Raw genomic sequence first — 27,675 nt, forward strand, 5'->3', positions numbered from 1 at the left:
GTTTCGGGCCCTTTAAGAGGCGACGCCGGAGCCGGAGCCATTTTCCCCCCTTCGGCCGCGGCGAGGAGGAGCCGGAGCGGGAGTGACACCGGGCCGGACCCTACGCGACCTGCGGCGGCTCCGGGGTGAGGAGAGCGCGGGGTTCTCAGAGAGACGCACCTCGCAGCCCGGCAAGCCCCGAGGGTCATCCCTTCACCCGCCCCTTCCTCAGGCGCCCCTAGACCCGCGGACCGTCCCCTGTCCGGGGGAGCCGACCCTGCCTTTCCCTTCCCTGCAGAGCGCCCAGCTTCCCCCCGCCGCAGCCGGACCCGAGTCTCACTCCCGCGTCCCCCACCCCGGGCTTGGTCCTCCACATTGCCCGGCGCCCGCCCCCTCGCCCTTTGCTCACTTGCCCCCCGGGACACGTGGCCCGGCCCCCTTCCCGCTGGGGGCTCGCTTGTCCCCAGGTCCCTACCTCCAGAGCCCCTGAGCGCCCTAAGCCTCCACGCCCCCTCGTCCCCGCGGCTCCTGAGCAGAACCTGAGTTGTCCCAAAGGACAGCCTTTGGAGAGCTGCCCTGTCTGGGGACTGGCCCCTCCCCAGGCGCAGGAAAGCGCCCCCCCCACCCCCAAGTGACCTTGTGTCCCCGAGCGCCTCGCCGCCCGCCGCCTCCTGCCGCGGCCTCTCGGACGCCCCCCACCCCCACCCCCACCCCGTCACACCCTGCTCGGTCCAGCCCGGCTTCTCCCCTCCCCACGCCTGCACCAGCCTGCCCTCGGGGGCGTCGCTCCCTCTCATTTGGGGGCTCCTGTTGGGGAGCCGGCTTCCGGGCTGCCCCCGAGGAGGAGTGTGGAACTAAGTTCAGCTTGAGTGGTTCGGGTGCTGGGGTGGGGGGGGGGCTGCTGGAGGTGGTGGGCGGAAAGAGCGGGTGGGTGTGGGGGAGGGGGACAGTGCGCGTCACTGACTGTCTCTCTCTCCCCCCCCTCCCCCGCACAGTGACTCGGGCCAGTGTCTAGGGCCCCAGGCCGCAGGCAGGAGCAGCTGGGCCAATTCCCTGGCCAGGAACGGAAGGGGATGGCGTCGGGCCTGGGCTCCCCGTCCCCCTGCTCAGCGGGCAGTGAGGAGGAGGATATGGATGCACTTTTGAACAACAGCCTGCCCCCACCCCACCCAGGTAACATCATCCCCTAGGGCCCAGGGCAGGAAGGAGGCATTTGGGTCCTCCCTACTGACTCTGGTGAGACCAGGCTGAGTTTCTGGTCTCTCTGTGCAGAGTCTGAGGTGGAGGGCCTTGGAAGGGAGCGGTTCCCTTCTGCAGAGCTCTTATGTATGTGTGTGTGTTGGGGGGGGGTACGGGTGGTGGAAGCCATGTGCCTCCTGGGCACCTTGGACCACGATGCCTGCTTGCTGCACTGGTCTTGAGGAATGCTCTGCAGTTCCCCATGGAGGGAGCTCTCCGGGCTGGTAGGCATGATTACATGTGTGGATCCTTGGAGGAATGCAGGTACCCGGGACCCCTGGAGCCTGTTGAATTGGGGAGGGGTGTGTGTGTTGAGGATTTCTGTTTGAGACCGCCAGGCATCTGTGCTAGTAGGATCCTGTGGTTGCTACTGTGGAAAAGGAGAGAGGGAGTGCTGGTTACTCTCTATCTGATTATTTTCAGCTTCTGATCAGTTACTGGTTTTCAACTGTGTGAAGTTTGAATCGCGCTCCTCAGCTGGCATATAGAGCGCTTTTAGCCAGGCAGATTGCTGGAATGTTTTGAGTGGAGAAATGGGGGCTAGGAGAGGATGTAATAGCCTGAAGGGCAAAACAGGCAGTGCAAAAGAAGGGAGGTGACACTGTGGGCACCCCTCCTCCCCTGGTGAGTGGACAGAATCCTGGCTCTGTGCCTGGAGGCTTCTGCCTCTGTGTGAGTAGCCTGAGGTTTGGGGTGGTTGGGGTGGGGGTGTGCAGTGTTTGTGTAGGTGTTTTGAGGGTTGCATTAATCTGTTTTGGGGTGGCTCCTTGGACTAGCCTAACTCCTATGGTTATAATTGCCCTGCCTGATTGGAAGTAGCCCTTGTCTCTCCTCAAATGATGATTGATGTCATGCTCCTAAGTGGGTATCTCTCTTGTCTTCTCTTCTTCAGAACCTCTAGCTAAGTCATCCACTGGTCCCTCGACCTTTTTTCTAGTTTTTTTTTTCCTACATGCCACTTCTTCAGCCTCTCTACTTATATTTTTACTGCTCGTTCTGGAGTCTGCTGGTCCTGTTTATGTTTCCCATTGAATGTCTTTCACTTCTGCCTTCTGTCTTAGCTCCAGCCGGAAGTTGAGGTGATCTGGGAGACATGCTTCCACATTTGGTATTTTCTAAGTTGGAATTCTTCACTTCAACCTGAGGCCACTAAGGAGAGGGACCAATCATGGTGTCCTCTTTGCATGTTACTGAGTCTTCAGCTGTTGGGATAGAAAACTTAGGCTTGAGTCTCATCACTATGTTGGGTACAGTGGCAGCTTTCTGTGCTGTTGCCCAAGGTGAGGGTGAAGTGGTTGTTGTGGTAAGAGATCTTGTCCTTTTCTGTGAGGGGCATGAGAATTAATGCATTGAGCCATTGTTGCTTCTACCTCTTGGCCTCCAATTGGCTCCTTGGTGTGGGGCTGGCCAGTGTTGACTGGGAGCTATGCAGGGTGAACTCTGCCCCAAGTTGTAGCATGACCCAGTTTTTCCACTTGCCACACCCCATTCCTGCCCCTTTCCCAAATCTTCCTCTAAAACTCAGCCAGTTTGTCACTTGCCACATCAGCAAATTGCCTGCCTGACAAGTTTGGGGGTCATATGTGGACAGAAGGGTATCCCCTTTGCCTCCATGGGTTTGCCCTTGTCTCTACTTACAGCTTTTACGGAGGTGGCGAAGAAGAAGAATCGACATGTAGCTGATTCAGGGGGTGACATGGGGATTGCTGGGGAGAAGTCCTTAAGAAAATGATTCTTTCTGGTGAGATCCAGGCTGGTGTTCCATTCCCAAGGGAATGGGAGGGGCTTTCTTGTGCCTGGCCTGATCCTGGGCTGAGTGGGATGGGGTGGGGGAGGCTGATGGCGTTTTGTCCAGCCTCGTGTCTTGTGTTCCCTAGTATTCTGTCTAGTTCAGGAAAGGCAGAGCCAGAAACATTTTAAGGCTAGTTCTGAGGGTCAGGAGCAGAGAGCATGTGGGGGGTTGAAGGAGGCTTATGGCTGTCCAGCACTTTCTAGATGTTGCTACTTGCTTCTTGGTGTGGACCTGAGTCCCACATGCTGGATAGGTGGCTGCCTCTAATCTGTAAGAGGTGGTTCAGGACCTTGTGGCCTGGACTCTGTGGGTGGGGGTGACAAGAACTGAGCTTCAGAGATTTCCTGTGGGCTTCCACTCCTCAAGCTAAATCTTTTAGGTATCACACATTTGGGGGGAAGCCTGTATCCTCTCACCATTGCTCCAGGGAGCCTTCGTTAAATCTTAGCTCTGAGATTAAAAAAATAATTCGGATTGTGGGAGTGACCCAGTCAGTGTTGCCCTTTGCCTTCATCTTGATTTCCATACCGAGGACATTAAGGTGGCCTCTTGAGAACTGTGTCATCTCAGAACAGGTGATAGAGATGGGTGGCATTTGGACCCGGGGCCAGGTAATAATTTGGGAAGTCTTCTATGAGGGCAGTCTTTCCCCGACTACCTCTCTCCACCCTGCCCCCTCCCCTGCCACTTCCTGTCTGTCCTATGTTGGCAGCTGGGTGCCCTGGGCTGGCTTCTGTGGTCAGAAGCCATTTTCCCTCTCCTCAGTGGGTGAGGCACTCCCTCCTTCTCTCCACTCCCTTCTCCACCTCCCCACCCTGCCTTGGGCGGGGGTGGCTTGGGAAGAGGGAGAGAGAGGAGGGAGGAGGAGGGAGCTGGTGTGCTTGGTGTGAATGTCTGTTACAAAGGAAGCTGCCTTCTGGCCTTCTCCTCCCCCCTCTGTGCCCCTTCCCACCTCTCCCTGCCCAGGAGCTCTCACTATTACCCCAGGCTTTGTGTGTGCTCCCAGCAAGGGGAGGAGGTGGAGCCAGATGGGAGGAGGATTGGGGGGGGGGGCATGGTGACAGCTGGGCTGATTTGGGCCCCTGGGGAGAAGAGGCTACTGACCCAGGAGAAGCTGGGGAGGAAACAGCAGGGCTGGAGATGGGAGAAAGGAAATTATGTTTGGGAGTGGGCATGAGATTGGTCTGGCATCTGAATCTGGGGCCTGGAAGTTCTTGGTGATTTTGAGCAGTGATGACCCAAAGGGGCTGGTGAAGGGCGTGGTTTCTGGGGCCCCTAGAACTGGTGTTGTTCTGGGAATGTGGAACGGAGAATGGTATTCTGTAGCTTCTGCCTTCTGGGGATGACCTTTCATTCTCATCCCCTGGTTTTTAGAATACTTGGTGGCCAGTTACAGTACAGGATCCTTAGAGGCCTATACCTATTTCTCTTATTTGGTTAACCCCAAGCAGCTTGATTCAGCTGCATTGGTGAACTTATAGAGGACTGCTGTTAGGACTGGGGAAGAGGCAGGGGTCTGGACAGCTGCCTGAGGTGGGCTTGGTCTGGCCTGGCCGTCCTATTTCAGGTATATACAGCTCTCTCTTTGTCTGTGTCTGTCCTGGGTATCAGCTTCCTTCTGTGGAGAGTATAGCAGTTCTCTTCAGTGGAATCTGGGACAAGAGGTGGGGGAATAAAGTATAAAGCCTCCGGATTAGGCCCTAACCTCTTGCTATTGATCTTTTCCCTTTACCAAATATATGTAGAAAATGAAGAAGACCCAGAAGAAGATTTGTCAGAAGCAGAGACTCCAAAGCTCAAGAAGAAGAAGAAGCCTAAGAAACCTCGGGACCCTAAAATCCCTAAGAGCAAGCGCCAAAAAAAGGAGGTGAGTGGGTGACTGTTATGGGGAACAGAGGAAGAAGGGAGGAGTTCCGAGAAGGGGCGAAGGGCTGGGGTGTTTGTTTCATCCTCTGGAATGGTGGGCCGGGTCCTGGGGATGAGCCCCAGGGCTGTCCTGAGGTCAGCATAGGTGTAGCATGTGTGTGTCTGTCTCCCTCTCCCCCCTTTCCCTGCTCCAGCGTATGCTCTTATGCCGGCAGCTGGGGGACAGCTCTGGGGAGGGGCCAGAGTTTGTGGAGGAGGAGGAAGAGGTGGCTCTGCGCTCAGACAGTGAGGGCAGCGACTATACCCCTGGCAAGAAGAAGAAGAAGAAGCTTGGACCTAAGAAAGAAAAGAAGAGCAAATCCAAGCGGAAGGAGGAGGAGGAGGAGGACGACGACGATGATGATTCAAAGGTGCCCAGACCTCCATCTTCCCTCTCCTGTTTATTGCTGACCTTTCTTTTCCCCAGATACTTTCCTGCCCCTCAGAATACTTTCTCTCCAACTCTTTCTAATGATGTCCCCGTAGCTCTCTTTCCCTGGTCTTGCAAGCCTTGGTTTCAGTTCAGATCCCCTTAGTCAGTGTGGGGACTAGGTGGCAGGTCTTTGATTTTCTCTCTCTGCAGGAGCCTAAATCATCAGCTCAGCTCCTGGAAGACTGGGGCATGGAAGACATTGACCACATGTTCTCAGAGGAAGATTATCGCACCCTTACCAACTACAAGGCCTTCAGCCAGTTTGTCCGGTAAACAGGGGGTCTTGAGGGCAGGGGGAGGAAGGTGCTTCTATAATCTCTTGTTTCTTTTCTCTTTTACTCTTAAACGTTTCTCTCTTCTCTGTTCTTGTCCTTTTCTCCCCACCAGGCCCCTTATTGCTGCCAAAAACCCCAAGATTGCTGTCTCCAAGATGATGATGGTTTTGGGTGCGAAGTGGCGGGAGTTCAGTACCAACAACCCCTTCAAAGGCAGTTCTGGGGCTTCAGTGGCAGCGGCGGCAGCAGCGGCAGTGGCTGTGGTGGAGAGCATGGTGACTGCCACTGAGGTTGCACCCCCACCGCCCCCCGTGGAGGTGCCTATCCGTAAAGCCAAGACCAAGGAGGGCAAAGGTGAAATGGGATGCGGTGGGAGGGAGGGCTAGTGTGGGCTGAGGATGTCCAAGGCAGCGAAAGTGAGGGAAGGCTGTGTCTGCCCTGACCTAGATTGGAGGGAGGAATGAATCTTGGATTGGATTTAGGAGGGAAATTTGGGAAGCCAGCTTAGGGGTAGAAGATTTTATTTTTCCCTTCTACTGTTCCATGATGTCTGTTTGCATTCTGTGATCTTACTTGCTCTGTCCTGATTTTAGGTCCCAATGCCCGGAGGAAGCCCAAGGGCAGCCCTCGTGTACCTGATGCCAAGAAGCCTAAACCCAAGAAAGTAGCCCCCCTGAAAATCAAGCTGGGAGGTTTTGGTTCCAAGCGTAAGAGATCCTCGGTGAGAATCCCATCCATCCCTTTGGATAGGGTGCCACCTCAAATAGGAAGGAAGTTACCTGATGGCAGCATCTCTCCTTCACAGTTAGGCGCCTAAGAATGGGGTATGGGGAGGGTTGGCCCTAGAGCCACATGTGAATAGGCTCCATATATAACAGTCCTTGCTGGAATTCTAGTACCCCCACTGAGAAAGTGAATCCCTCTCTATCACCCTTTCCTCCCCCTTGGCTTGGATGTCTAACCTATTCCTCTTCATTCTGCCAGAGTGAGGATGACGACTTAGATGTGGAATCTGACTTCGACGATGCCAGCATCAACAGCTACTCTGTTTCTGATGGCTCCACCAGCCGCAGTAGCCGCAGCCGCAAGAAACTCCGAACTACTAAGAAGAAAAAGAAAGGTGTGTGTCTTTTTTATATCTATATATGAGGGGATGAGGTGGGAATGGTTGGAAAAGAATCTCCCTAAGGAGATAGGGGTGGGATTATTTCTGGAGGGTGGGGGGAGGTTGGTTTGTTCTAATAACTGGGCTTTCCCTCTTCCTTGCCCAGGCGAGGAGGAGGTGACTCCTATGGATGGTTATGAGACAGACCACCAGGACTATTGCGAGGTGTGCCAGCAAGGTGGCGAGATCATCCTGTGCGATACCTGTCCCCGCGCTTACCACATGGTCTGCCTGGATCCGGATATGGAGAAGGCCCCCGAGGGCAAGTGGAGCTGTCCACACTGTGTGAGTACCTGGCCTGTGTGGGCCCCTGGAAACCCCCAAGGGGAAGGGTGGGATGATGAAGCTCTGTTGGGACTGGGTGGAAGTAGAAATAGTAGAGGTGTGGGAAGTCTTCCTTGGATTCAGATTTGGGTGGGGGGTGGTAATAATCTGAACATGTGGTCCTTTCCTGCAGGAGAAGGAGGGCATCCAGTGGGAGGCTAAAGAGGACAATTCGGAAGGTGAGGAGATCCTGGAAGAGGTTGGAGGGGACCCTGAAGAGGAGGATGACCACCACATGGAGTTCTGCCGGGTCTGCAAGGATGGTGGGGAGCTTCTCTGCTGTGACACCTGCCCTTCCTCCTACCATATCCACTGCCTCAACCCCCCACTCCCAGAGATCCCTAACGGTGAATGGCTCTGTCCACGCTGTACGGTGAGTGACTGGCTTCTGGCAGGGTGGGAGATGTGGGAAGTGCAGTGTCCAGCAGAAAGGTTTACAAGCTTTAGGTATAGGCCTCGTGAGGTTGAGGTGCAGGAAAGGCCACTGGAGCACTGTAGGCCTTGTAGCCTGAGACGGGTATTTGCCCTCCTCATGTTATCGTAGGATACCTGTGTCCTGGGAAAATGTAGGACTGACTCCCACTGAGGAGCTGATGTCTTGCCAGCTCTCTTAAGAGGGCTGGAGCAGTGTTCTAGCCCAGAACATACTGTCTCCCTCCGTGTCTTGACATCCTGCCTTGGGGTCTTGGTAGCTTAAAGCGATCTAATAGGGCCACTTATTATTTTTAGATTGCTCAAGAGAGAATTTGGGCTCCAGGTCTGTGGGTTTCCTGTGCCTCCCTGCTCTGGGTTATTGTTGAAGTAGAGCTATTGGCTCTGTTGAGCAGGTAGGACTGATAGTGTCAGGCAAATCCTGGATCAAGTCCAGAAATGAAGAGGGAATTCTATTATTCTCTCCTTAGAAGGGTCCTGGGATTAGATCTTACTTGAAATGCGGTTTAATAATCCATAGTTGATGCTGTGGGTTGTACCATCTCCTTCCCATGGTAATGATTTGGTAATAGGTCATCTGTTTTTCTCTCAGTGCCCAGCTCTTAAGGGCAAGGTTCAGAAGATCCTAATCTGGAAATGGGGTCAACCTCCATCTCCCACACCAGTGCCTCGGCCTCCAGATGCTGATCCCAATACTCCCTCCCCCAAGCCCTTGGAGGGGCGACCGGAGCGGCAGTTCTTTGTGAAATGGCAAGGCATGTCTTATTGGCACTGTTCCTGGGTGTCTGAACTGCAGGTAAGCCCGAGATCAGCTAGAGATGTGGGGGCTACAGAGAAGAGGGTAGCGAGTGACCACAGCTCTTTGGTGGCTTGCTTACTGTTTCCGCTCAGTTGGAGCTGCACTGTCAGGTGATGTTCCGAAACTATCAGCGGAAGAATGACATGGATGAGCCACCTTCTGGGGACTTTGGTGGTGATGAAGAGAAGAGTCGAAAGCGAAAGAACAAGGACCCTAAATTTGCAGAGATGGAGGAACGCTTCTATCGCTATGGGATAAAACCCGAGTGGATGATGATCCATCGAATACTCAACCATAGGTACTGGTGGAGTAGAACAAGCAGAGTGGTTGTCTTGGGCACACTGGAGCCAGGCTGCATATCCACTGGGAGACTCTTGCCAAAGGAATTAGGAAAATGGGTGTCAGCAGTAACTTACACTTGGAAGGCATTCAACGTGTTATTATTAAGGGACTGGATCCTGGCATTTGAGCCATAGAAGTGTGTAGATCAGAGGCAATTTTTGGTTCAAAGACTGGTATTGTAGAGACTCTGAAGCCATGGGGGTCCATGACACACCTAGAAGCCTGGTTTGGAACATAAGTTATTGCCAGTTCTTAAGAGTAAGGCTGACTTGGGACTCTCCTGGCTCTGAGGGTTTCTTCTCCTTAACTTTGCAGTGTGGACAAGAAGGGCCATGTCCACTACTTGATTAAGTGGAGGGACTTACCCTATGATCAGGCTTCCTGGGAAAGTGAGGATGTGGAGATACAGGACTATGACCTGTTCAAGCAAAGCTATTGGAATCACAGGTGAGCGACTCAGGGTGAGGACTGGAGTTGCTTCCTATTGGGAAAGGCCCTAGGCAGCTGTTTGATTTTTTTTTGCTTTAGGGAGTTAATGAGGGGTGAGGAAGGACGGCCAGGCAAGAAGCTCAAGAAGGTGAAGCTGAGGAAGCTGGAGAGGCCTCCTGAAACACCAACGGTTGACGTGAGTTGGGGCGGAAGAGGAAGGCATTAATTGGGTGGTTAGGACAATCTATCTGCTCAGGCTAAGTGATGGTGCTGAAAATAATGATGTGCAAATAATAACTTTATAGGTGAGAATGCTTCATGAAATCTTCACTACATATTTCTGTAAATAGGAGGACATACTAAAATTATTTTCTCTTTTCATTATCATAAAAATAAAGACAGGATGTGGTGATTTATATGACTGCGAAAGGATTGTTTAGGGGTGAGGTTGTGCAACCAGGCTTTCATAAAGCTTATTCAGGAATCTCTCAGTCTTTTGATCCTTAATTTATGGCTCAATATAAAGTGAAAGAGGATGAAGGATAAAAAAGATGAGTCTCAGAGGGACATATGATTATATTTACCTGGCAGATCTGGACTAGCAGAATTATTGTATTGGTAGGCAATCTATGATGCCTCTTTCCTCAGAGATCCGTAGGACCAAGATGTTCTGCTGCCTAGTAGTTCAGTTGCCTGTTCCTGGAGGATCCTAAACCAAACACAAAATTATAATAACCAATGAGGATCTTTCTCCCCAGAATTTTTTGTGGCTCTGTCAAGGAGGATCTAGTGAGAATGTGTGAGAAGGAGGCAGCTGTTATCTTACGGAAGGAAGGGAATTCCTTCTCAGCTCTTGACTTCTCTGTTTCATCCTTCAGCCAACAGTAAAGTATGAGCGACAGCCAGAGTACCTGGATGCCACAGGTGGAACCCTGCACCCTTATCAGATGGAGGGCTTGAACTGGCTGCGTTTCTCCTGGGCCCAGGGCACCGACACCATTTTGGCAGATGAGATGGGCCTGGGGAAGACTGTACAGACAGCTGTCTTCCTCTATTCTCTCTACAAGGAGGTGAGGAAGGCTGGGGCTGTTAGTTTCTTCTGTGGGCATTTTGTGTTCATAGTCTTGCATTCCGAGGAGAGAGGAAAAAGAAGAAAAGAAAAGTCACTGACCTTGAAGAAGATAGTAAGACAGGCACACAGACAGGCACACATGCACAAAAAAGGGTTTGAGGGACTGGAGCCATGGGTAGAATTAGTAGGGGGTACTGAGAGCCTGAGTCCTGAGGGAACAAATAGGTTTTGAGGTGAACTGGAATTGAGGGTGGAATTTGTATGGAAAGACTTAATGGAGGAAGTAAGATTTTAAGCTCTCTGTAAAGGCGGGCCGTGGCTTGGTAGAAAGGAGTGGGCAGGGCATTTTCGTAGATAAAGGGGAGGGTAGAAGTAACGGTGCAGATACCACTCCTTGTCTTAGCTCTTGGAACAGCAGGTAGAGGTGGAAGCTGGAGTAGTAGTAGGATGGGAGCTCAGTCCTTACTCTGCTTTTTCCCTTTTTCCTCATAGGGTCATTCCAAAGGGCCCTTCCTAGTGAGTGCCCCTCTTTCTACCATCATCAATTGGGAGCGGGAGTTTGAAATGTGGGCTCCAGATATGTACGTGGTGACCTATGTGGGCGACAAGGACAGCCGTGCCATCATCCGGGAGAATGAGTTCTCCTTTGAAGACAATGCCATCCGTGGTGGCAAGAAGGCCTCCCGCATGAAGGTACTGCAGGGAGGGAGACCGCCCTAGGGAAGGAGTTCCTGCTGTGGGCTTGGCTTGCTTCCTTGTGACCAGGTCCCTGGGGTGAGGCAACAGGAGAACAGCTGGGAGGGAGAGAAGCCTCAAAAGACCCCTGGGTTTGCTTACACCTGAGGGCTTGGACAATAGTGACCAGGCTGCCTTCACATGTAGAAAGAGGCATCTGTGAAATTTCATGTGCTGCTGACATCTTACGAGTTGATCACCATTGACATGGCTATCTTGGGTTCTATCGACTGGGCCTGCCTCATCGTGGATGAAGCCCATCGGCTCAAGAACAATCAGTCTAAGGTAAAGGGGAGGGAGAGAAGGTCAGTCTATATTCTCCAGTTTTAGCTTCCTAGCACCCTCCACTCATTAAGGGGAAAACTTCTAGGAGGACAGAGGGAGGGCAAATGGTCTCTACCTCTCTCTCACTTGTGATAGCCCTTGGTGCTCAGGGAGGGGGGCCTCCACTAGGGGCTGGAGGTAGGGGGCCTTCCTATTCATTTGACAGAGAAACAACTTGGAGTTGTGTAGAGATCTACCAGAGCTCTGCTTTTCATTGAATTTCACCTCTGTCCATCTGCTTTACCAGTTCTTCCGGGTCCTGAATGGTTACTCACTCCAGCACAAGCTGTTGCTGACTGGGACTCCGTTACAAAACAATCTGGAAGAGTTGTTTCATCTGCTCAACTTTCTCACCCCCGAGAGGTTCCAGTAAGTGTGTATTTCTCTGTAATTGGCTTATAATTTTACTTCTTCTCATTCTTCCTTTTGTCCTTTTCCTATATGACTTTCCTTTCTTCCTTTCTCCTTCTCCAACAACCTTTTCTTTTCTCTTTCTGAAGCAATTTGGAAGGCTTCCTGGAGGAGTTTGCGGACATTGCCAAGGAGGACCAGATAAAAAAACTGCATGACATGCTGGGGCCTCACATGTTGCGGCGGCTCAAAGCTGATGTGTTCAAGAATATGCCATCCAAGACAGAACTTATTGTGCGTGTGGAGCTGAGCCCTATGCAGAAGTGAGTCTGCAGGGACAGAAGCACTGACACCATTTTGCAGCACAGTTAGACATCTGCCAGTCTGCAAAGTGTTCCTTATTCCTCCCCACACTTGGCTTCAAGGCCTCTGGTGATTGGAGGAAGCAAGGCCTAAGGAAACCTCATGCCAGGGATGTGGAGCAGAAAGTTCCATTTTGCTCCAACTCTTATTTAGTTCTGCCTTACTTTACTTAAAATAATGACAGTGATGATGGTGACAGTGGTGGTGGTGGGGTGGTGATGATGGCAACGATGGTGATGATAATGGTGGTGCTGGGTAAGCCACTTTTAGGCCTGAGCTGCTTTGTTAGGTTCTCTTAGCCCCAAAGTGGGATTTGTTGGAAAGAAGACCCTGAACCTATGGATTGGATTATCAGTCATTTGCAGGCTTAGTGCTGACCTACTTTTCTGTCTCTCCCATGTAGGAAATACTACAAATATATTCTCACTCGAAATTTTGAAGCACTCAATGCTCGAGGTGGTGGCAACCAGGTCTCCCTGCTAAATGTGGTGATGGATCTTAAGAAGTGCTGCAACCACCCATACCTCTTCCCTGTGGCTGCAATGGTATGTTGTGCCACCTTCTGCTCCTCCCTGGGTCGGAATTGCTCCATTTGGGCCTTCTTTCAATACTTTTTCTTCTTTGCTTCTTTCCTCAGGAAGCCCCTAAGATGCCCAATGGCATGTATGATGGCAGCGCCCTCATCAGAGCATCTGGGAAATTATTACTACTGCAGAAGATGCTCAAGAACCTGAAGGAGGGCGGGCACCGTGTGCTTATCTTCTCCCAGGTAATAAGCAGGCTGTGTTGGGAGCTTGAGGGGATAAAAGTAGACAACCCTCAGTGATGTTGAAGGAAGGGGTGATCTTCCAACTCCTGTAATTAAACTGTGCTCCTTTTCCAGATGACCAAGATGCTGGACCTGCTAGAGGATTTCCTGGAACATGAAGGTTATAAATATGAACGTATTGATGGTGGAATCACTGGGAACATGCGTCAGGAGGCCATTGACCGCTTTAATGGTAAGAGGCAAGGAGTGGTTTGATGCTAGGCATCTTCATTCACTTTTGTCTTTATTTCTGGGCTCATCGTTTGTTCTCATGCATCTGTTTTTTGGTGTAGTTCTTTTCGGTCTTTGTCAGTTGATACGGAAGAGTAAAGCTTTTGTTGAAGGCCTTGATTGGAAGAATGTATTGGACTATTTCTAGGAAAGTTTTCCCCCCTTTGAAAGTACCCCCCAGAAAGTGCCCCCACTCCCTTTTCTGCTAGAAAGAGGAGAGCATTTTATCTAACATTCCTCATTATATCTTTTTTATATTTAATTTTTATCATATTTTAAAATTGTAGAATATAACATATATACATAGAAGTGATAACTTTCCAAGTGCAATTTAACAAGTAGTTAGAGGGCAAATTTCAAAGAATATTATGGGTTACAGTTCCACAGTTTCAGTTCTTTCTTTATTGTAAAATATAACATATATACAAAAAGGTAATATATTTCAAAGTATGATTTAACAAGTAGTTATATAGGAAATTTCCAAAGATGTTATGAGTGACAGTACCATAGTTTCAGTTATTTCCGTATTGTGAAGTATAACATATACACTGAGGTGATAGCTTTCAAATTACAATTTAACAAGTAGCTGTGCAACAAATTTCAAAGGATGCTATGGGTTACAGTTCCACCATTTCAATTCTTTCCTTCTAGTTATTCCAATACCCTAGCAACTAAGAAAAAGAAAATTATATAGAAATTCAGTGTTTATAATCCTTTGTTGATTTTCATCTTGTTTGTTGCTACCCCTTCCTCTAGTTTAATTACTTTCCCAATCTTCAGGGATGTCTAGGCAATGACCACCCTAACTTGTTCACATTGAAAAGGGGTGTCAGCTTTATGAGCAAAGGGGACACATCTCCTTATTATATCTTAAGGCCCAGAGAAGGACCAGGACTTGCCTAAGTTCTAACAGCAACTTTTAGTGGCAGACTTTTCTTAGGAGACACAACTTTACAATTATGATTTTTTTACTTTGTATTTTGAAATAATTTTGGACCAAAAGAAAAGTTGCAAAAACAGTTCAGAGAATTTAAAAGGGGGAAATTTTAGGTTGTAAATATGTTACTGGAATAAATTTTTTTGTTAAAAATAATAGAGGACTGTATAAGGAAAACAGTAAACTGTAGACTATAGTTAATAGTATAATTATAATAATATTCTTTAATCAGTTGTGGCAAATGTACCACATAGTGCAAGGTGTTACTAATAGGGGGGTTATATGGGAACTCTATGTTCTGCATGATTTTCTATAAATCGACGCCTTCTCTACTTCAAAGGAAAAAAAAGCAAAAATACTTTTCACCCCTCCCACCAAAAACATAGTACAGAGAGTTTGTGTATATCCTTCCCCCAGCTCATCTTAATAAAAAACCACAGAACAATGATCAAAACTAGGAAAATAACATTGGTGTAATACTACTAACTATACTATAGATTTTATTTGACTTTCACCGTTTTTTCCCCTAATGTCCCTTTTCTGTTCCAGGATCCAATTCCAGATCCCATGTTGCATTTAGTTGTTGTGTCTCCTTGGTCTCCTCCAACCTGGGAGAGCTCGTCAGTCTTTTCTTTCATGCCCTTGATACTTATTGATGGGTACTAATCATTTATTTTGTACAATATCTCTTAAGTTTGGGTTTGTCTGATGTTTTCTCATGATTAGATTGAGTTTCTGCATTTTTGGACAAGAGTCCCACAGAAGTGATGCTGTGACCTTCTCTGTACTTCATATCGGGGGACACGCGATGTTGACCTGTCCCCTCACTGGTGATGTTAACCGTGATCACTTGGTTAAAGTGATGTCTGCTGAGTTTTTCCATCATAATGTTACTATTTTTCTCATTGTAATTGATAAATTCTTGGGGGAGATACTTGGAGACTATGCAAATATCCTGCTTCCTCTTTAAACTTTCACCTACTGATTTTAGTGACTAGCCATCGGTGGACCTTGCTTAACAACAGATGAGTACTTTGCTGTTTGCCTAATGGTGGTTTTACATTTCTGTCATTCCTTCTACATTTATTAATTGGGATTCAGGAGACATTTCTAATGATGTTCTTGTCCTTTCTTAGCACCTGGTGCTCAGCAGTTCTGCTTCTTGCTTTCCACTCGAGCTGGAGGCCTTGGAATCAATCTGGCCACTGCTGACACAGTAATTATCTATGACTCTGACTGGAATCCTCATAATGACATCCAGGTAAGCAGACTTAGCAGCCTCGCTATACAGTAACTTACTGGAAATGCACAATGTTCTCCATGAGGGCTCCACCATCTGGAATTAGTTGTTTAAACAAGAAACAATAGGTTTTTCTTATGTCTTTTACCTTATTGTAAACTGGAGAGATTGGTGTAGCTGTGGTCGTATTTTGGGTAACATGATAGGGTGGTATATGGAAGCAGGGTTGCAAAAGGAAGTTTCGTATGAAAACAAGCAGCAGCATTTAGCCTGTTATGTGGAAGGCAAGGCAAGAGTAGAAGCAGGAAAATATGGTCACTTCAATTTCTGGCTTTGTTTCTTGCTCAACCTCCAGGCTTTTAGCAGAGCTCACCGTATTGGCCAAAATAAGAAGGTGATGATCTATCGATTTGTGACTCGTGCATCAGTGGAGGAGCGCATCACGCAGGTGGCAAAGAAGAAAATGATGCTGACGCATCTAGTGGTGCGGCCTGGGCTGGGTTCCAAGACTGGATCCATGTCCAAACAGGAGCTGGATGACATCCTCAAGTTTGGCACTGAGGAACTATTCAAGGATGAAGCCACAGATGGAGGTGAGCTGGTCAGCAACTTAAGTTTTGATGTGGGGCTTAGCATCTCTAAAGGCTAGGGGGGTGAGTATTGTTGATAGCCAGGGTCCTGGGAATGAGATTTTTCAGTTGCTTTTTCCACTGCAGCTGCTAAAGCTGAACTGTGGTCCTCTGATTCTTTACAGGAGGAGACAACAAAGAGGGAGAAGATAGCAGCGTTATTCACTATGATGATAAGGCCATTGAACGACTGTTGGACCGTAACCAGGATGAGACTGAAGACACAGAATTGCAGGGCATGAATGAATATTTGAGCTCATTCAAAGTGGCCCAGTATGTGGTGCGGGAAGAAGAAATGGGGGTGAGTCTGAGTCCAGGGCAATGCTGTGCTTGGCAATTGGTCTGAAAATTGGAATTGAGACCAAGATGGTATTTTCAAGACAAGAGGAAAACATCTTTAGGTAAATTAGTACCTTGAGGAATTGATATAACTCATCTCTGAAAACAAAGACTACAGCGTATGACTAATCACATTCTCCTCTTTGCCTTGGCTGTCAGGAAGTGCATAGCCAAATTTCACAGTCTTAACAGCTATACTGGCTCTTCTTTACCAGGATCTCATTTTGCTCTTATGCATTTTATTAACTCTACAAATATTTTTTTGTTATTGTTGCCTCAAGTCTCTTGAGAAAAGGCAAGAGATCAGCTTATCTCCCCATGCTTTTTGAAAGATCAGAATTATTTTTGTTTTCCCTTTTTCTTCTTCCTTTTCTTGTGCTTGCGTGTGTGTGTGTTTTAGAGGAAAACAAAAAAATAGCGAAAAATGCTGACAGTGAGATATGTGGCTTGTTGTAATAATTTTTTCCCCCAAATTATTTAGATGGGCATAAAATGAAAAATAAAACCCGTTCTCTCTCCTTGTCCCTTTTAAATCACTCAGCTCAGGTTCTTTGAATTGGTATAGGTTTCTGGAGGTCTTTGCCATCTTCTCTCATTCTTCCAACTCTGGGATCCATTCCTCTTGCTGTGTTTTCTGATACACACCTATTATCTTTGTTTGAAGGTGATGCTTCCAACTTCAGTTTATGTGTAACTGCAGCCAGAAAGCCTGACATAGGTCTATATAGATCAGTAGTTTTCAATCAAAACCTGCCCTACTGAGAGGGTGGCCCACGTTCCTGTCAGTCACTGTGGCTGCATAGAGGTGTTAGGCAGCACGTGCTGAATGGGGAGGAGCTGAGGGGTGCTGCCCCCCTCTAGTTGGTCATCTCTGCTAATGACTGCACAGGTAACTCCCCTGTGATTAGTGACTGCAGAAGCTATTTCCTTCTTTTTAAAATTTTAGTTTTTGAATTGGTAGTAATTCACATGGTTCAAAATTCAAAAGATACAAAGTTATCTATCTCTTTTCCACCCCTCTCTTTTGGCTGGCCAGTTCCCTCCTGGGGACAAGTAATGTTTCAGTTTCGTATACATCTTTCCAAAGATACTTTATGTGGCTGTAAATATGTGTGTATACATACACATTTACATGCATAAACACCTTTTTTCCCCTGTTTCTTTTAAACCCAAAACTAGTTTATTATATATAATCTTCTCTACCTGGCTTTTGTCCACTTACTATATCTCCCCCCAACCCCACCCCCCTTTACTGGGGCTATATATTATGTCCTTGTTTGGAAGTACCATAATTTATTTAATTAGTTCCATTATGATGGACATTTAGTTTGTTTCTAATCTTATGCTATTAGCAGTGATTTAATTCTACTGTAAGGGGTTTGGAATCAGTCAGTGAGTGGTCCTAAGTGTCCAAAAAAATGTCAGACCTTTAGAGGAGCATAAACATTATTTGGACGTGGGATATATATTGCAAGCAGTTGGTAAACTTTTATGTATAGAAGCTTATGGCCTTCCTATTTTATATTTCTTGTGAAAATCTCTTGTGGTATTTCATAACATTTTCCATTCTGCCTTGTTAAGCCTCTAACCTCTTTTCTACTTTTTGCTATATCCCAACTCATTGAAAGAGAGAAGAAAGCGTTATCATCTCATCATCATTCTCTTGTGATAATAGCTCTATCCCATGTTTTTCTTTAGTTGTAGTGACTACTTAGCTGTACAAAATTAGAAGGAGCTATGTCCTACCAACTAAATTTCTTCCAAGTTCTTCAGTTCAAGCAGGCACAACATGCATTTAAGAGTCCAGTCATGAAAAAGGAGCTAGCAGAATGGAAATTGTGAGGACCAGGGGTGGTTAGCGGTGCCAACTTCAGCACCCCTGAGTCCTGGCCCTCCCTCTGACCCAGGAGGAAGAGGAGGTAGAACGGGAAATCATAAAACAGGAGGAAAGTGTGGATCCTGACTACTGGGAGAAATTGCTGCGGCACCATTATGAGCAGCAGCAAGAAGATCTGGCCCGAAATCTGGGCAAAGGAAAAAGAATCCGTAAACAGGTCAACTACAATGATGGCTCCCAGGAGGACCGAGGTGTGTGTGGCCGGCCCCGCCCCCCACCCATGGGCCGTTCCACTAGAGCAGTGGGCCCCGCTCATCTGCCCTCTCTCCCTCCAGATTGGCAGGACGACCAGTCCGACAACCAGTCCGATTACTCAGTGGCCTCAGAGGAAGGTGATGAAGACTTTGATGAACGATCAGAAGGTGAGGGCTGTGCCTTTCTGCTGCTTTTCTAAGTATTGCTTTGTCTAATACCCTTAACAGTATCACTCATGCATTGTTTTCTTCTTGCAGCTCCCCGCAGGCCCAGTCGTAAGGGCCTGCGGAATGACAAAGATAAGCCATTACCTCCTCTGTTGGCTCGTGTGGGTGGGAATATTGAAGTAAGTGTCATAAGATTCTAAGGAGGGTGGGAGAGTGCCAGATATTGGGATTGGGGTGGAGTAATGCCTGCTTCCCCTCACCTAGCTTCCTTCTCCCCCTAGGTTCTTGGTTTTAATGCTCGCCAGAGAAAAGCCTTTCTTAATGCAATTATGCGATATGGGATGCCACCCCAGGATGCTTTCACCACTCAGTGGCTTGTGAGAGATCTGCGAGGCAAATCAGAGAAGGAGTTCAAGTAAGTTGAGATCTGGAGCTAAAGAGACGGAGCAAGGGCTTCTAGCCAGTCATTCCATAGTCCTAGTCCAGGCTCTGCAGGGATTGGCCATTTTCTCTGTGCTGAAGTTGGCAGGTGAAGCTGTCAGATATCTAGAGTTCTGTGTGTTCCTGGCTTTCCTGGGAGGGAGTCTGGGGCATGATGAGGGATCTGGACGGCAGCCTTCCAGTGTGATAGGGGGCTTCACCTCAAGATGCAGCCATGGTCATTGCTTGGGATGATGTTTAACTGGAGTGGAAAGAATGTGATCTGGGAGCTGGTGTGATATTTAACTCATTTCCCTACTTCTTCACTACAGGGCCTATGTGTCTCTTTTTATGCGGCATTTATGTGAGCCAGGTGCAGATGGGGCTGAGACTTTTGCTGATGGTGTGCCCCGAGAAGGCCTGTCTCGCCAGCATGTCCTTACTAGGATTGGTGTCATGTCCTTGATTCGCAAGAAAGTGAGTCTTGACTTTCTGTCCATCATTATAAGTTTCTAGGGGAAACTGAAGGGTCAACAGCAAAGGAGCTTAGAGCTAGAACGGGCTCATCAACTTCTGGTTCTTTTACTACAGGTTCAGGAGTTTGAACATGTTAATGGGCGCTGGAGCATGCCTGAGCTAGCTGAAGTAGAGGAAAACAAGAAAATGTCCCAGCCAGGGTCGCCCTCCCCAAAGACTCCTACACCCTCCACTCCAGGGGACACACAACCCAATACTCCTGCCCCTGCACCACCCTCTGGTAAGTCTGCCTGTATTGTTACTTTCTGTTCCTCTCTTCTTGTCCTGGCCTATGGTTTTTCTGCTCCCCTGTGCTCAGCTCAAACGGGGGAGTCAGTAGCAGGACACACAGTAATCCCCCTCTCAGTTTAGGAGGGCCATCCTAAGAATAGGACTGGCTCTTAAAGGCACGAGAGGACATTTTAAGATAGACAGACTGGGAAGGCATGACCTTCTCTCTGATCTAGGGCCTTCTTCCTAATTGATTGCCTTCTGTTGGTCTGCAGAGGATGGGATAAAAATAGAAGAAAATAGCCTCAAAGAAGAAGAGAGTACAGAAGGAGAAAAGGAGGTTAAAACTGCAGCCTCTGAAGCCACTGTTGAGGTAAGAGATGGGGTGACTATATGCCTTACTAAAGGCAAATGTATGAGCTCATTCTTCCCTTTTGGTGCTGGGCTATCTGCTTTATCTTCTGACTTTTTTCCTTTGAAGTGTACACAACCCTCTGCCTCTGCGTCAGAGGATGAAAAAGTCCTTGTTGAACTTCCCGAGGGAGAGGAGAAGGTGGAAAAGGCAGAGGTGAAGGAGAGAACAGAGGAACCTATGGAGACAGAGTCCAAAGGTACCCTCATTTTTATGCAGTACTGATTCTTGAGTGAACCACAGTAGCCCTTGGGCTTCCAGCCAGGCCGTAGAGATGTCAGGAGGAAATTTACACCAAAGACTTCTGTACCCTTCATTGCAAATCGTGGAGTTTTTTTTTTTTCTCTTAAGATATCCATCTTTTATGACTTTAATAATAGAGATTTAGGTTTAGGACTATTCCAATTGGATAATAGCATGGAGCAGTGAAGAACATTCTTTCTTTAGGTGTTCTCTCAATACATCTGTTCCTCCAGGTGCTGCTGAGGTGGAGAAGGTGGAGGAGAAGTCAGCAATAGATCTGACCCCCATTGTGGTGGAGGACAAAGGTGGGTATTTAGAGAAGCCAACAGTGGTTTAGAAGACCTCCAAAACCAGAAGCGAGGACTAGATCCTTTTCTCCAAGTCCTCCTCTGTTCCTCATGCCCACCCTTACAGCTGTTTCATCCCAAGATAAAAGACTTCATCTGTCCCCACATTTGGTTGTCATTGGGCTGATGGCCTTTTCTGGGTCTGACAGACACCTGTGTGGAGAAGGGTGGAGGTGGACGGGTATCTGTAGCATACAGTGCTATGGTAAGGACCATGGTCCTGGGTTCCTGTCTGGAGCTGATATTTTTCTTCTGCAAATCCTGTAGAAGAGAAGAAAGAAGAAGAAGAGAAAAAGGAGGTGATGCTTCAGAACGGAGAGACCCCCAAGGAACTGAATGATGAGAAGCAGAAGAAAAGTATTAAACAGCGTTTCATGTTCAACATTGCAGATGGTGGTTTTACTGGTATGGCAGTGAGGGGCCTGTTGGGGCTAAAAGGATTACATTTTACAGTACCTCTACCAGGTGGACACACTAAATCATATGGCCACCTCATTAGTTGTAAAGTTTTGACAAAAAGTCAACATTCATTTATGATTAAAGGCACATAACAAAAGGGGAAATTTTAGGTTGAATATATGTTACTAGAATAAAAGTTAAAAACAAAAACATAGGACTGTACAACACAAAGAGTGAACCCTATTGTAAATGATGGACTATGGTTAATAATACAATTATAGAAATGTTCTTTTGTGAATTGTAACAAATGTACCACCTTAATGCAAGGTGTTAATAATAGAGGGATAAATGGGAACTCTGTATTTTATACATGATTTCTGTAAATCTACAACTTCTCTAATTAAAACACACACACAAAACCACATGGCAGTGTAGGAAGAGAAAGGAACTTTCTTAACCAGAGAAAAACGGTGTCACAAAAATGTACAGCAAACATCAGACTTTAAATGTGGGTAGCATTGTGTTTGAGATAAGAAACTGGAAGAGGGAATGCCAGGCTGATTGCATCCTCCCCTGGATTTCAGGGCTTGTTACCAAGATGGTATCTGGGGGCAGGAATAAATGGCTTTGGAATTCTCACAGGTTTACCTTTCTTTTTCTCCTCAACCTTCCCTAAATTCCCCCTTAGAGTTGCACTCCCTTTGGCAGAATGAGGAGCGGGCAGCCACAGTCACCAAGAAGACTTATGAGATCTGGCATCGACGGCATGACTACTGGCTGCTGGCTGGCATCATAAAGTATCCTTTGCCTGAGTCCAGGCTGAGGTGCTTGTGAAGGGTTCAGAAGGTCCCCAGTGTGAGGTTCTTACTTCCCTTCTTTTGTTTTTCCTGAGCACTTTTCCAATAGCCATGGCTATGCCCGGTGGCAGGACATCCAGAATGACCCACGCTATGCCATCCTCAATGAGCCTTTCAAAGGTGAAATGAACCGTGGCAATTTCTTAGAAATCAAGAATAAGTTTCTAGCACGAAGATTCAAGGTGAGCAGGGTGGGGAGAAATACAACTTTTAAGTGACAGTCTTTTAAGTGCAGAAGGAGCTGCAAAAGAGGGAGTCTGTTCATTCATCCATAATGTTTATTATAAATTTTTCCTTTGTATGTAACCTTTTGTATCCCATGAAATGCTTTTCTCCCAAGTAAACTTAAACATCAGAGATAAAGATATACAGAATCGAAAATTAACCAGCTGTATAAGAACTGTAGATGACTGTGTACCTAATGCATGATGTAGACTAATGCAGGGATTTGTTGGGGGAACACTGTAGGTTGGTGTTCATGAAAGCTAATCAGTGGTGGGATTGAACTGGATCTCTGAGGAGGCAGGGCCTTTATTGGACTGGTGGTACATTTTGGGGATGTCTAACAGGTAACCTGTGTGGCTGAGGGGTGGGGGTGGATGCAAAAGGCAGAGCTCCATTTTCAGAATCACTAGGGCTTAGCCCACAACTGAAGGGCATCTCATTCAGGAAGTCAGCAAACATTCACTGAGGGTACCTTATGTGCTGACCACCAAATGGGATAAGACAATGACAAGACACGTGGATCTTGAGCTAAGTATATTTGGTGGAGTAAGAAATGTGCACTGATAAACCTTTAAGCTTGGTGTCTGTTCTCCAGGAGTTTCAGTTTAAAGTAGAGGCAAATGTGTGAACAAATGAATGCATTTCTGTTTTTTGGGCGGGAGACTGCTGAGTGCTGTAATGAAGTTCTCCAGAGGGAATTTGGAGAGTGAGAAAGGAGCTCACGTGTGGCTTCATGAAGAAGGTGGCACTGGAATAAAGCTTTGGTGAACAGGATAGAGATTGTTGGGTAGAAAGAGGAAGGTGTTTGAACCAAAGGGATGAGCTTGGGCAAAGATAGACTCAACAAAGCTTAGTGTGTTTGGAAATGAAAAATAGTCCTGTTGGGCTGTGGAAGACATTTGCGTTGGGTGAGGTCAGAGGTAAGGGCTAGAGGTCAGTAGGTGGGTTTTTTGGCACCAGATTAGAGAATTTGGACTTTACCCTATAGTTAACGGGCAGCCACTAAAGGTTTGGGAACAGTTCTGATATGACTAAAGAAAATGGAAACAGCATTCATGTGATCATAGACCTATCATATAGTAATGAGGTATTAAGGGCCTAGGCTGTGAGGCTAACTGTGGAAAAGGATAAGGATAAAGGAAACAAAATACGAAAGAATTTACAGAATTCATTGATTTACTTATAGAGGTTGGTAAATGTTTCCATAAAGGGCCAGACAGTAAATATCTAAGACTTTGTGGGCCATTTGGTCTCTGTCGCAAATACTCCAGCTCTGCTGTTGCAGGGTGAAAGCAACATAGGTGGTACATAATTGATTTAAGCCTGGATGTGTTCTAATAAAATTTTATTTATGGACACTAAAATTTGAATTTCATACAATTTTCACAAAGTGACGTGAAATAGTCTTGACTTTTTTTAACCATTTAAAAATGTAAAAACCATTATTAGCTCTTGACCATACAAAACTAGGCACTGGGTTGGATTTGGCCCACTGGCCCTAGATGGTGGACTTCTGACTTACTGGATTTGAGCTACAAGGGAGTGAGTTTCCTAGTATAACTGAGTCAGTGAGAAAGTTAAATTATTGGCAGATGTCGTGAAGTAAGGAGATGAGTAAGTTTGTAGAAAAGAATGAGTTCAATTTTAGACAAGTTGTTTGGTGTTTCTTAAAAATAAACACCTCCCTTCCCACCATAAGCAGAGTTGGATCAGAGAGTGATCAGGACTTGGGAAGCAGGTTTGAGAAGAATTGCATCTACATCTGTGGGTAGAAGCTGGAAGAGGAGAGATCTCTTGGCGGAATGCTTTAAAACAGCAGTGAGCCAAGGGCTGAACCTGAAGAGTGCCCATGGTTTGAGACAGGAAGAGGAAGTTGTTAGTGAAGATGAGGTAGCAGATTGAAAGGAGACAGTTGGTCTGTTTGGGGATAAATTAGTAGGTCCTGACGGGATCAGGCCTTGTGGAAGAAACAACAGCTCATTCTCAGAACATCCTTTTCCTGGCCCCTAATTGATTCATTCTCTTGAAGAACCAATGGGTACTTAGGAATTAACTTACAAACCAACAATTTTGCTCCTGGAACATATTTCAAAAAACCCCTTATGCAGCAACAACAGGCAGTATGATTTTTGGTGCTAGGGACCTGGAAGCAACCTAGACGTGACATTAGAGTAGATGGGTAATATGTGGATTTACAACACAGCATTAAGCAACAGCTAAAATCTACAAAATACATGTGCATGTAACAGCATGAATGGGCTTTTTAAAAAGATAGATAGTCAGAAAAATAAACAGCATTTTATATGTACAGAACAACATTCTGTAAATTAGATAGATGCCTATGGAACAGTAGTATTCAGTCTTGAAGAAAACACAAAAATGACACACAGTAAGTATACGAAAAGGGTCACCTTTTGGGGAAGGAAGGAGAATGGGGGTGAGATATGGGGATAAAATAAAATTTATTTTTAAATTTTTATGAAATATATTAAAAGTAAAACAAAAATGATATGGTAGATATATCCAAAAGGTAGACTACTATGCAACCATTAAAACACATGTTTTTGAAGAGTAGTTGATAGAGGAAGATGCCTAGTATGTAATTTTGAGAGAAAACATGATTTATGTAAAGAAATATATAGGCCTAGAAAAACATGGAAAGAAAAACATCAAAATATTCATATATCTCTAGGAGGTGGGACTATGTATAATTTTAATTCTTTATATATATTTTGTATTTTCTAAATTGAGTTTTTATTATTGTTGTACAAGACTCAAAGATCCCAAACCAAAAAAAAAAAAAAAGTAAAAAAGGCAATGCAAGCTGAACTGCTTGAGTGTAGGGTAGCCACCCATGAAGTTCTCGGATCTCATTACCTGGACGAAGAGGGCAGGCCACTGGGTGAGGCAGAGAGGCCCATCAGAAGTAAGCCATGTGAATGTCGGTCCAACTCCCCTCTCTTTTTCATCCTTTGTCCAGCTCTTGGAACAAGCCCTGGTGATTGAGGAACAGCTGCGCCGGGCAGCTTACCTGAACATGTCAGAGGACCCCTCTCACCCTTCCATGGCCCTAAACACCCGCTTTGCTGAGGTGGAGTGTTTGGCAGAGAGTCATCAGCACCTGTCCAAGGAGTCAATGGCAGGAAACAAGCCAGCCAATGCAGTCCTGCACAAAGGTAGCCAGTGGCTCCCCTGCCTCCTGCTGGTTCAGCCTCCTCCCCACTCTGCCCACTCCGTAACACATACACACTTCTTTCCAAACCTCTTGCAGAGGCCCCTTTGGAAGGTTAGGCTGTGCTGCAGGCCTTTGCCTTCCTCCTTGGGAAGGAAGCTTCTCTCTCAGAGGCAATCAAGGACAGCAGTTCATTGCCTCTTTTAACACTTAATATAGTCATGTTTTTTGAGGTGGAAGGCAAAGCAGAATAATAGTATCATCTGGGATACTTTAGAGGTAACATTAGATGACTTAAGATCCTTTGAAATTCTAGACCCCTTTCCACATTTTATTCCTAATTAAAGTAAAACATTGTGAACAGGGTAGAGGGTGAAAATGAGGGGGAAAGTTTTTTTTTTTTTAAGGCAGTGGGAGACAGATCTAGAAGGAGGAAAGATAAGGGTGAGAAAAGGAAATAATAGGAATAAGCTCTTGAGAAATGGAGGAAGCAAGAGAAAATAAGGATTTAGGTGACTTTAGAAAGCACAGACTCATGGACACTTGGAACTGGAATATGAGGACTAGGAATCAGTTTTCATGACTAATAAAAGACAGACAACACATTACAGGCACTTGGTCACTGAGAAATGATGGGGGGCTGGTCCACTGTGGTGGAAGGCTTTCAGCCTTCACCACCACAGCTCACCACCTTTTTTTTTCCCTCCTGCAGTTCTGAAACAGCTGGAAGAACTGCTGAGTGACATGAAAGCCGATGTGACTCGACTCCCTGCTACCATTGCCCGAATTCCCCCAGTTGCTGTGAGGCTACAGATGTCAGAGCGTAACATTCTCAGCCGCCTGGCAAACCGGGCACCTGAACCTCCCCCACAGCAGGTAGGGCCATTTTCTCTTCTGGCCAGCTCTTCTAGCAGAGCCATCCTGGAAATTGTAACTTTGCCCCATGTCCCTAGCCTTACATACTGGGCAGGTGGGGCTCTATCAGGGAGTTCCCTTGGGATCCAGTGGACTCTGTGGGCTGGAATTCTGACTCCCTTGACTCTTTCCCTACAGGTAGCCCAGCAACAGTGAAGATCCAGATTGATGATACCACCTCCACCGCTGAGCAGTGACCTTCCTCTCTTTCCCTTGTCCCAGCTTCTCTCCTGGGGGCCTGAGAGATTCCTTCCTTCTGCCCCATCGTCCATGTTGTAAAGGAACAGCCCCCCGTGCACTGGGGGAGGGGAGGGAGTGAGGGCAGTGGTGCCCTTCCTGCTGGAGAGACTTGCAGCAGTAGCGCCGGCGCCATCTGCAGGGCTGGCCCTCTGGGCCCTGGCTTCTCCCCACTGTGACGTCTGTTACACACAAACTGTTGGTGGGTTCCCGCCAGGCTTGAAGAAAATGATCTGAATTTCTTCCTCCTTTTGGTTTTATTTTGTTGGTTTAATTTGTATTTTCTTTTAGTCCTTTTTGGGGTATTCAGAATGGGCCGGGCCCCTGGGCGAGACACAGCTACCTCTGTTGGCATCTTTTTAATACCAGGAACCCAGCGGCTCCAGCCACTGAGCGGCTAGAACGAAATAAAGTGAAAAATTAAAAAAAAAAAAGAAAAAAAAAAAAAAAAACCACAGCAAATTTCTTGATGAAAATTGAAAATAAAAGTTTCCTTGTATTTTAGTGCTCTGGTTCAGTGTGGGTGTAGGTGCAAGTGGATGAGTGTGTCTGTGTCTGAGTCCGGTGTGCTACCGACCAAGGGTGACCTCCACCTGTGGAAAGTGAGCCTCCCAAACTGCCTGGGCTCCTGCCCTGGACGACGACTTAATGGCTCTGAGTTTGAGCAAGTTGTTTGGGCTGTGGACCTAAACGGATAGAATAAGGAGAGCTTCCTCACAGGATGGAGAGAAACCAGCAAAGTGCCTTGAACAGTTTCTGACAACTACCAAGCACGGTTTTAGTGTCTTATTTGAAGCAAGGCGGAAATAGGTTCTTGTGGTTAACTTTTGTGGAAGTAGAATGTAAGATGTCTCTACCTCCCGCCCTCTCCCTTGGCACTGGGGAACCTTACCTGAGTGGGCCAAGCAGATACCTGCGGGGTGAACAAGGAAGAGGGTTTCGTAATCAAAAGCTTGGGGGAAGGAGGTTAAATGGCCTGCCGGTTCCATGATCTTGAGGCTGGACGGTTGGCTGGATGTCGGGGGAGTGCCGCTGTTACGCCCTGGTTCGAGGGAAGGAGGGCAACTTTTTCCGACTTGAAATTTGCCGTGCAGCCAGAAGCCATCGGCGGGAGGGAGGGGCGGGGGAGCTGAGGGCGGTTCCGTTCATTCCCTCCTCCGCGCTCGGCGGGTGTGAGCCGTGCGTGGTGCGCGCCGCTTCCGCGTTTCCCTCGCCGCGCTGCTTCCAGCCCCGCGTTCCCAGGGCAGGCGCACGTCCGGGGGCCCGAGGGAGCCGCCGAGCAGCAACCGGAAGAGGCGA

At 47.2% G+C, this 27,675-nt stretch overlaps 1 protein-coding gene and 1 non-coding gene across 8 annotated transcripts; both read left to right on the forward strand.

Moving 5' to 3' along the window:
- On the forward strand, positions 1-26,828 carry CHD4 (chromodomain helicase DNA binding protein 4). 7 transcript variants are annotated; one of them, XM_037845317.1, is made up of 40 exons: positions 1-125; positions 975-1,152; positions 4,756-4,877; positions 5,071-5,286; positions 5,499-5,617; positions 5,736-5,977; positions 6,217-6,344; positions 6,608-6,743; positions 6,895-7,073; positions 7,246-7,485; positions 8,137-8,340; positions 8,436-8,641; positions 9,001-9,132; positions 9,214-9,310; positions 9,993-10,184; positions 10,679-10,879; positions 11,069-11,206; positions 11,493-11,614; positions 11,746-11,919; positions 12,363-12,504; positions 12,597-12,728; positions 12,843-12,960; positions 15,072-15,196; positions 15,531-15,768; positions 15,930-16,105; positions 18,051-18,231; positions 18,316-18,402; positions 18,493-18,581; positions 18,684-18,817; positions 19,155-19,299; positions 19,414-19,579; positions 19,845-19,942; positions 20,051-20,180; positions 20,458-20,529; positions 20,839-20,976; positions 21,659-21,767; positions 21,877-22,009; positions 25,033-25,231; positions 25,937-26,100; positions 26,278-26,828. In XM_037845317.1, the coding sequence occupies exons 2-40, from the start codon at positions 1,053-1,055 to the stop codon at positions 26,293-26,295; spliced, it is 5,742 nt and encodes a 1,913-aa protein (XP_037701245.1). In that variant the 5' UTR covers positions 1-125; positions 975-1,052; the 3' UTR covers positions 26,296-26,828. The 7 variants fall into 7 exon arrangements, with proteins under 7 accessions (XP_037701245.1, XP_037701248.1, XP_037701251.1 ...); XM_037845320.1 differs by having other exon boundaries at positions 18,054-18,231; XM_037845323.1 differs by having other exon boundaries at positions 6,934-7,073.
- Positions 19,619-19,760, forward strand: LOC119543551. Its single transcript, XR_005218619.1, has one exon.
- Positions 26,829-27,675: the final 847 nt, after the last annotated feature.

The sequence above is a fragment of the Choloepus didactylus genome, chromosome 8, assembly GCF_015220235.1.
Source record: "Choloepus didactylus isolate mChoDid1 chromosome 8, mChoDid1.pri, whole genome shotgun sequence".
NCBI lineage: Eukaryota > Metazoa > Chordata > Mammalia > Pilosa > Megalonychidae > Choloepus > Choloepus didactylus.

What these genes read in the sequence shown, in the direction of transcription:
- CHD4 (XM_037845316.1), top strand. Translation starts at nt 1,053, where the DNA reads ATGGCGTCGGGCCTGGGCTCCCCGTCCCCCTGCTCAGCGGGCAGTGAG. An exon ending in CAAAGCTATTGGAATCACAG is followed by an intron (nt 9,133 to 9,213) that starts GTGAGCGACTCA and finishes TTTTTGCTTTAG; the next exon opens with GGAGTTAATGAGGGGTGAGG. An exon ending in ATCCTCATAATGACATCCAG is followed by an intron (nt 15,197 to 15,530) that starts GTAAGCAGACTT and finishes CTCAACCTCCAG; the next exon opens with GCTTTTAGCAGAGCTCACCG.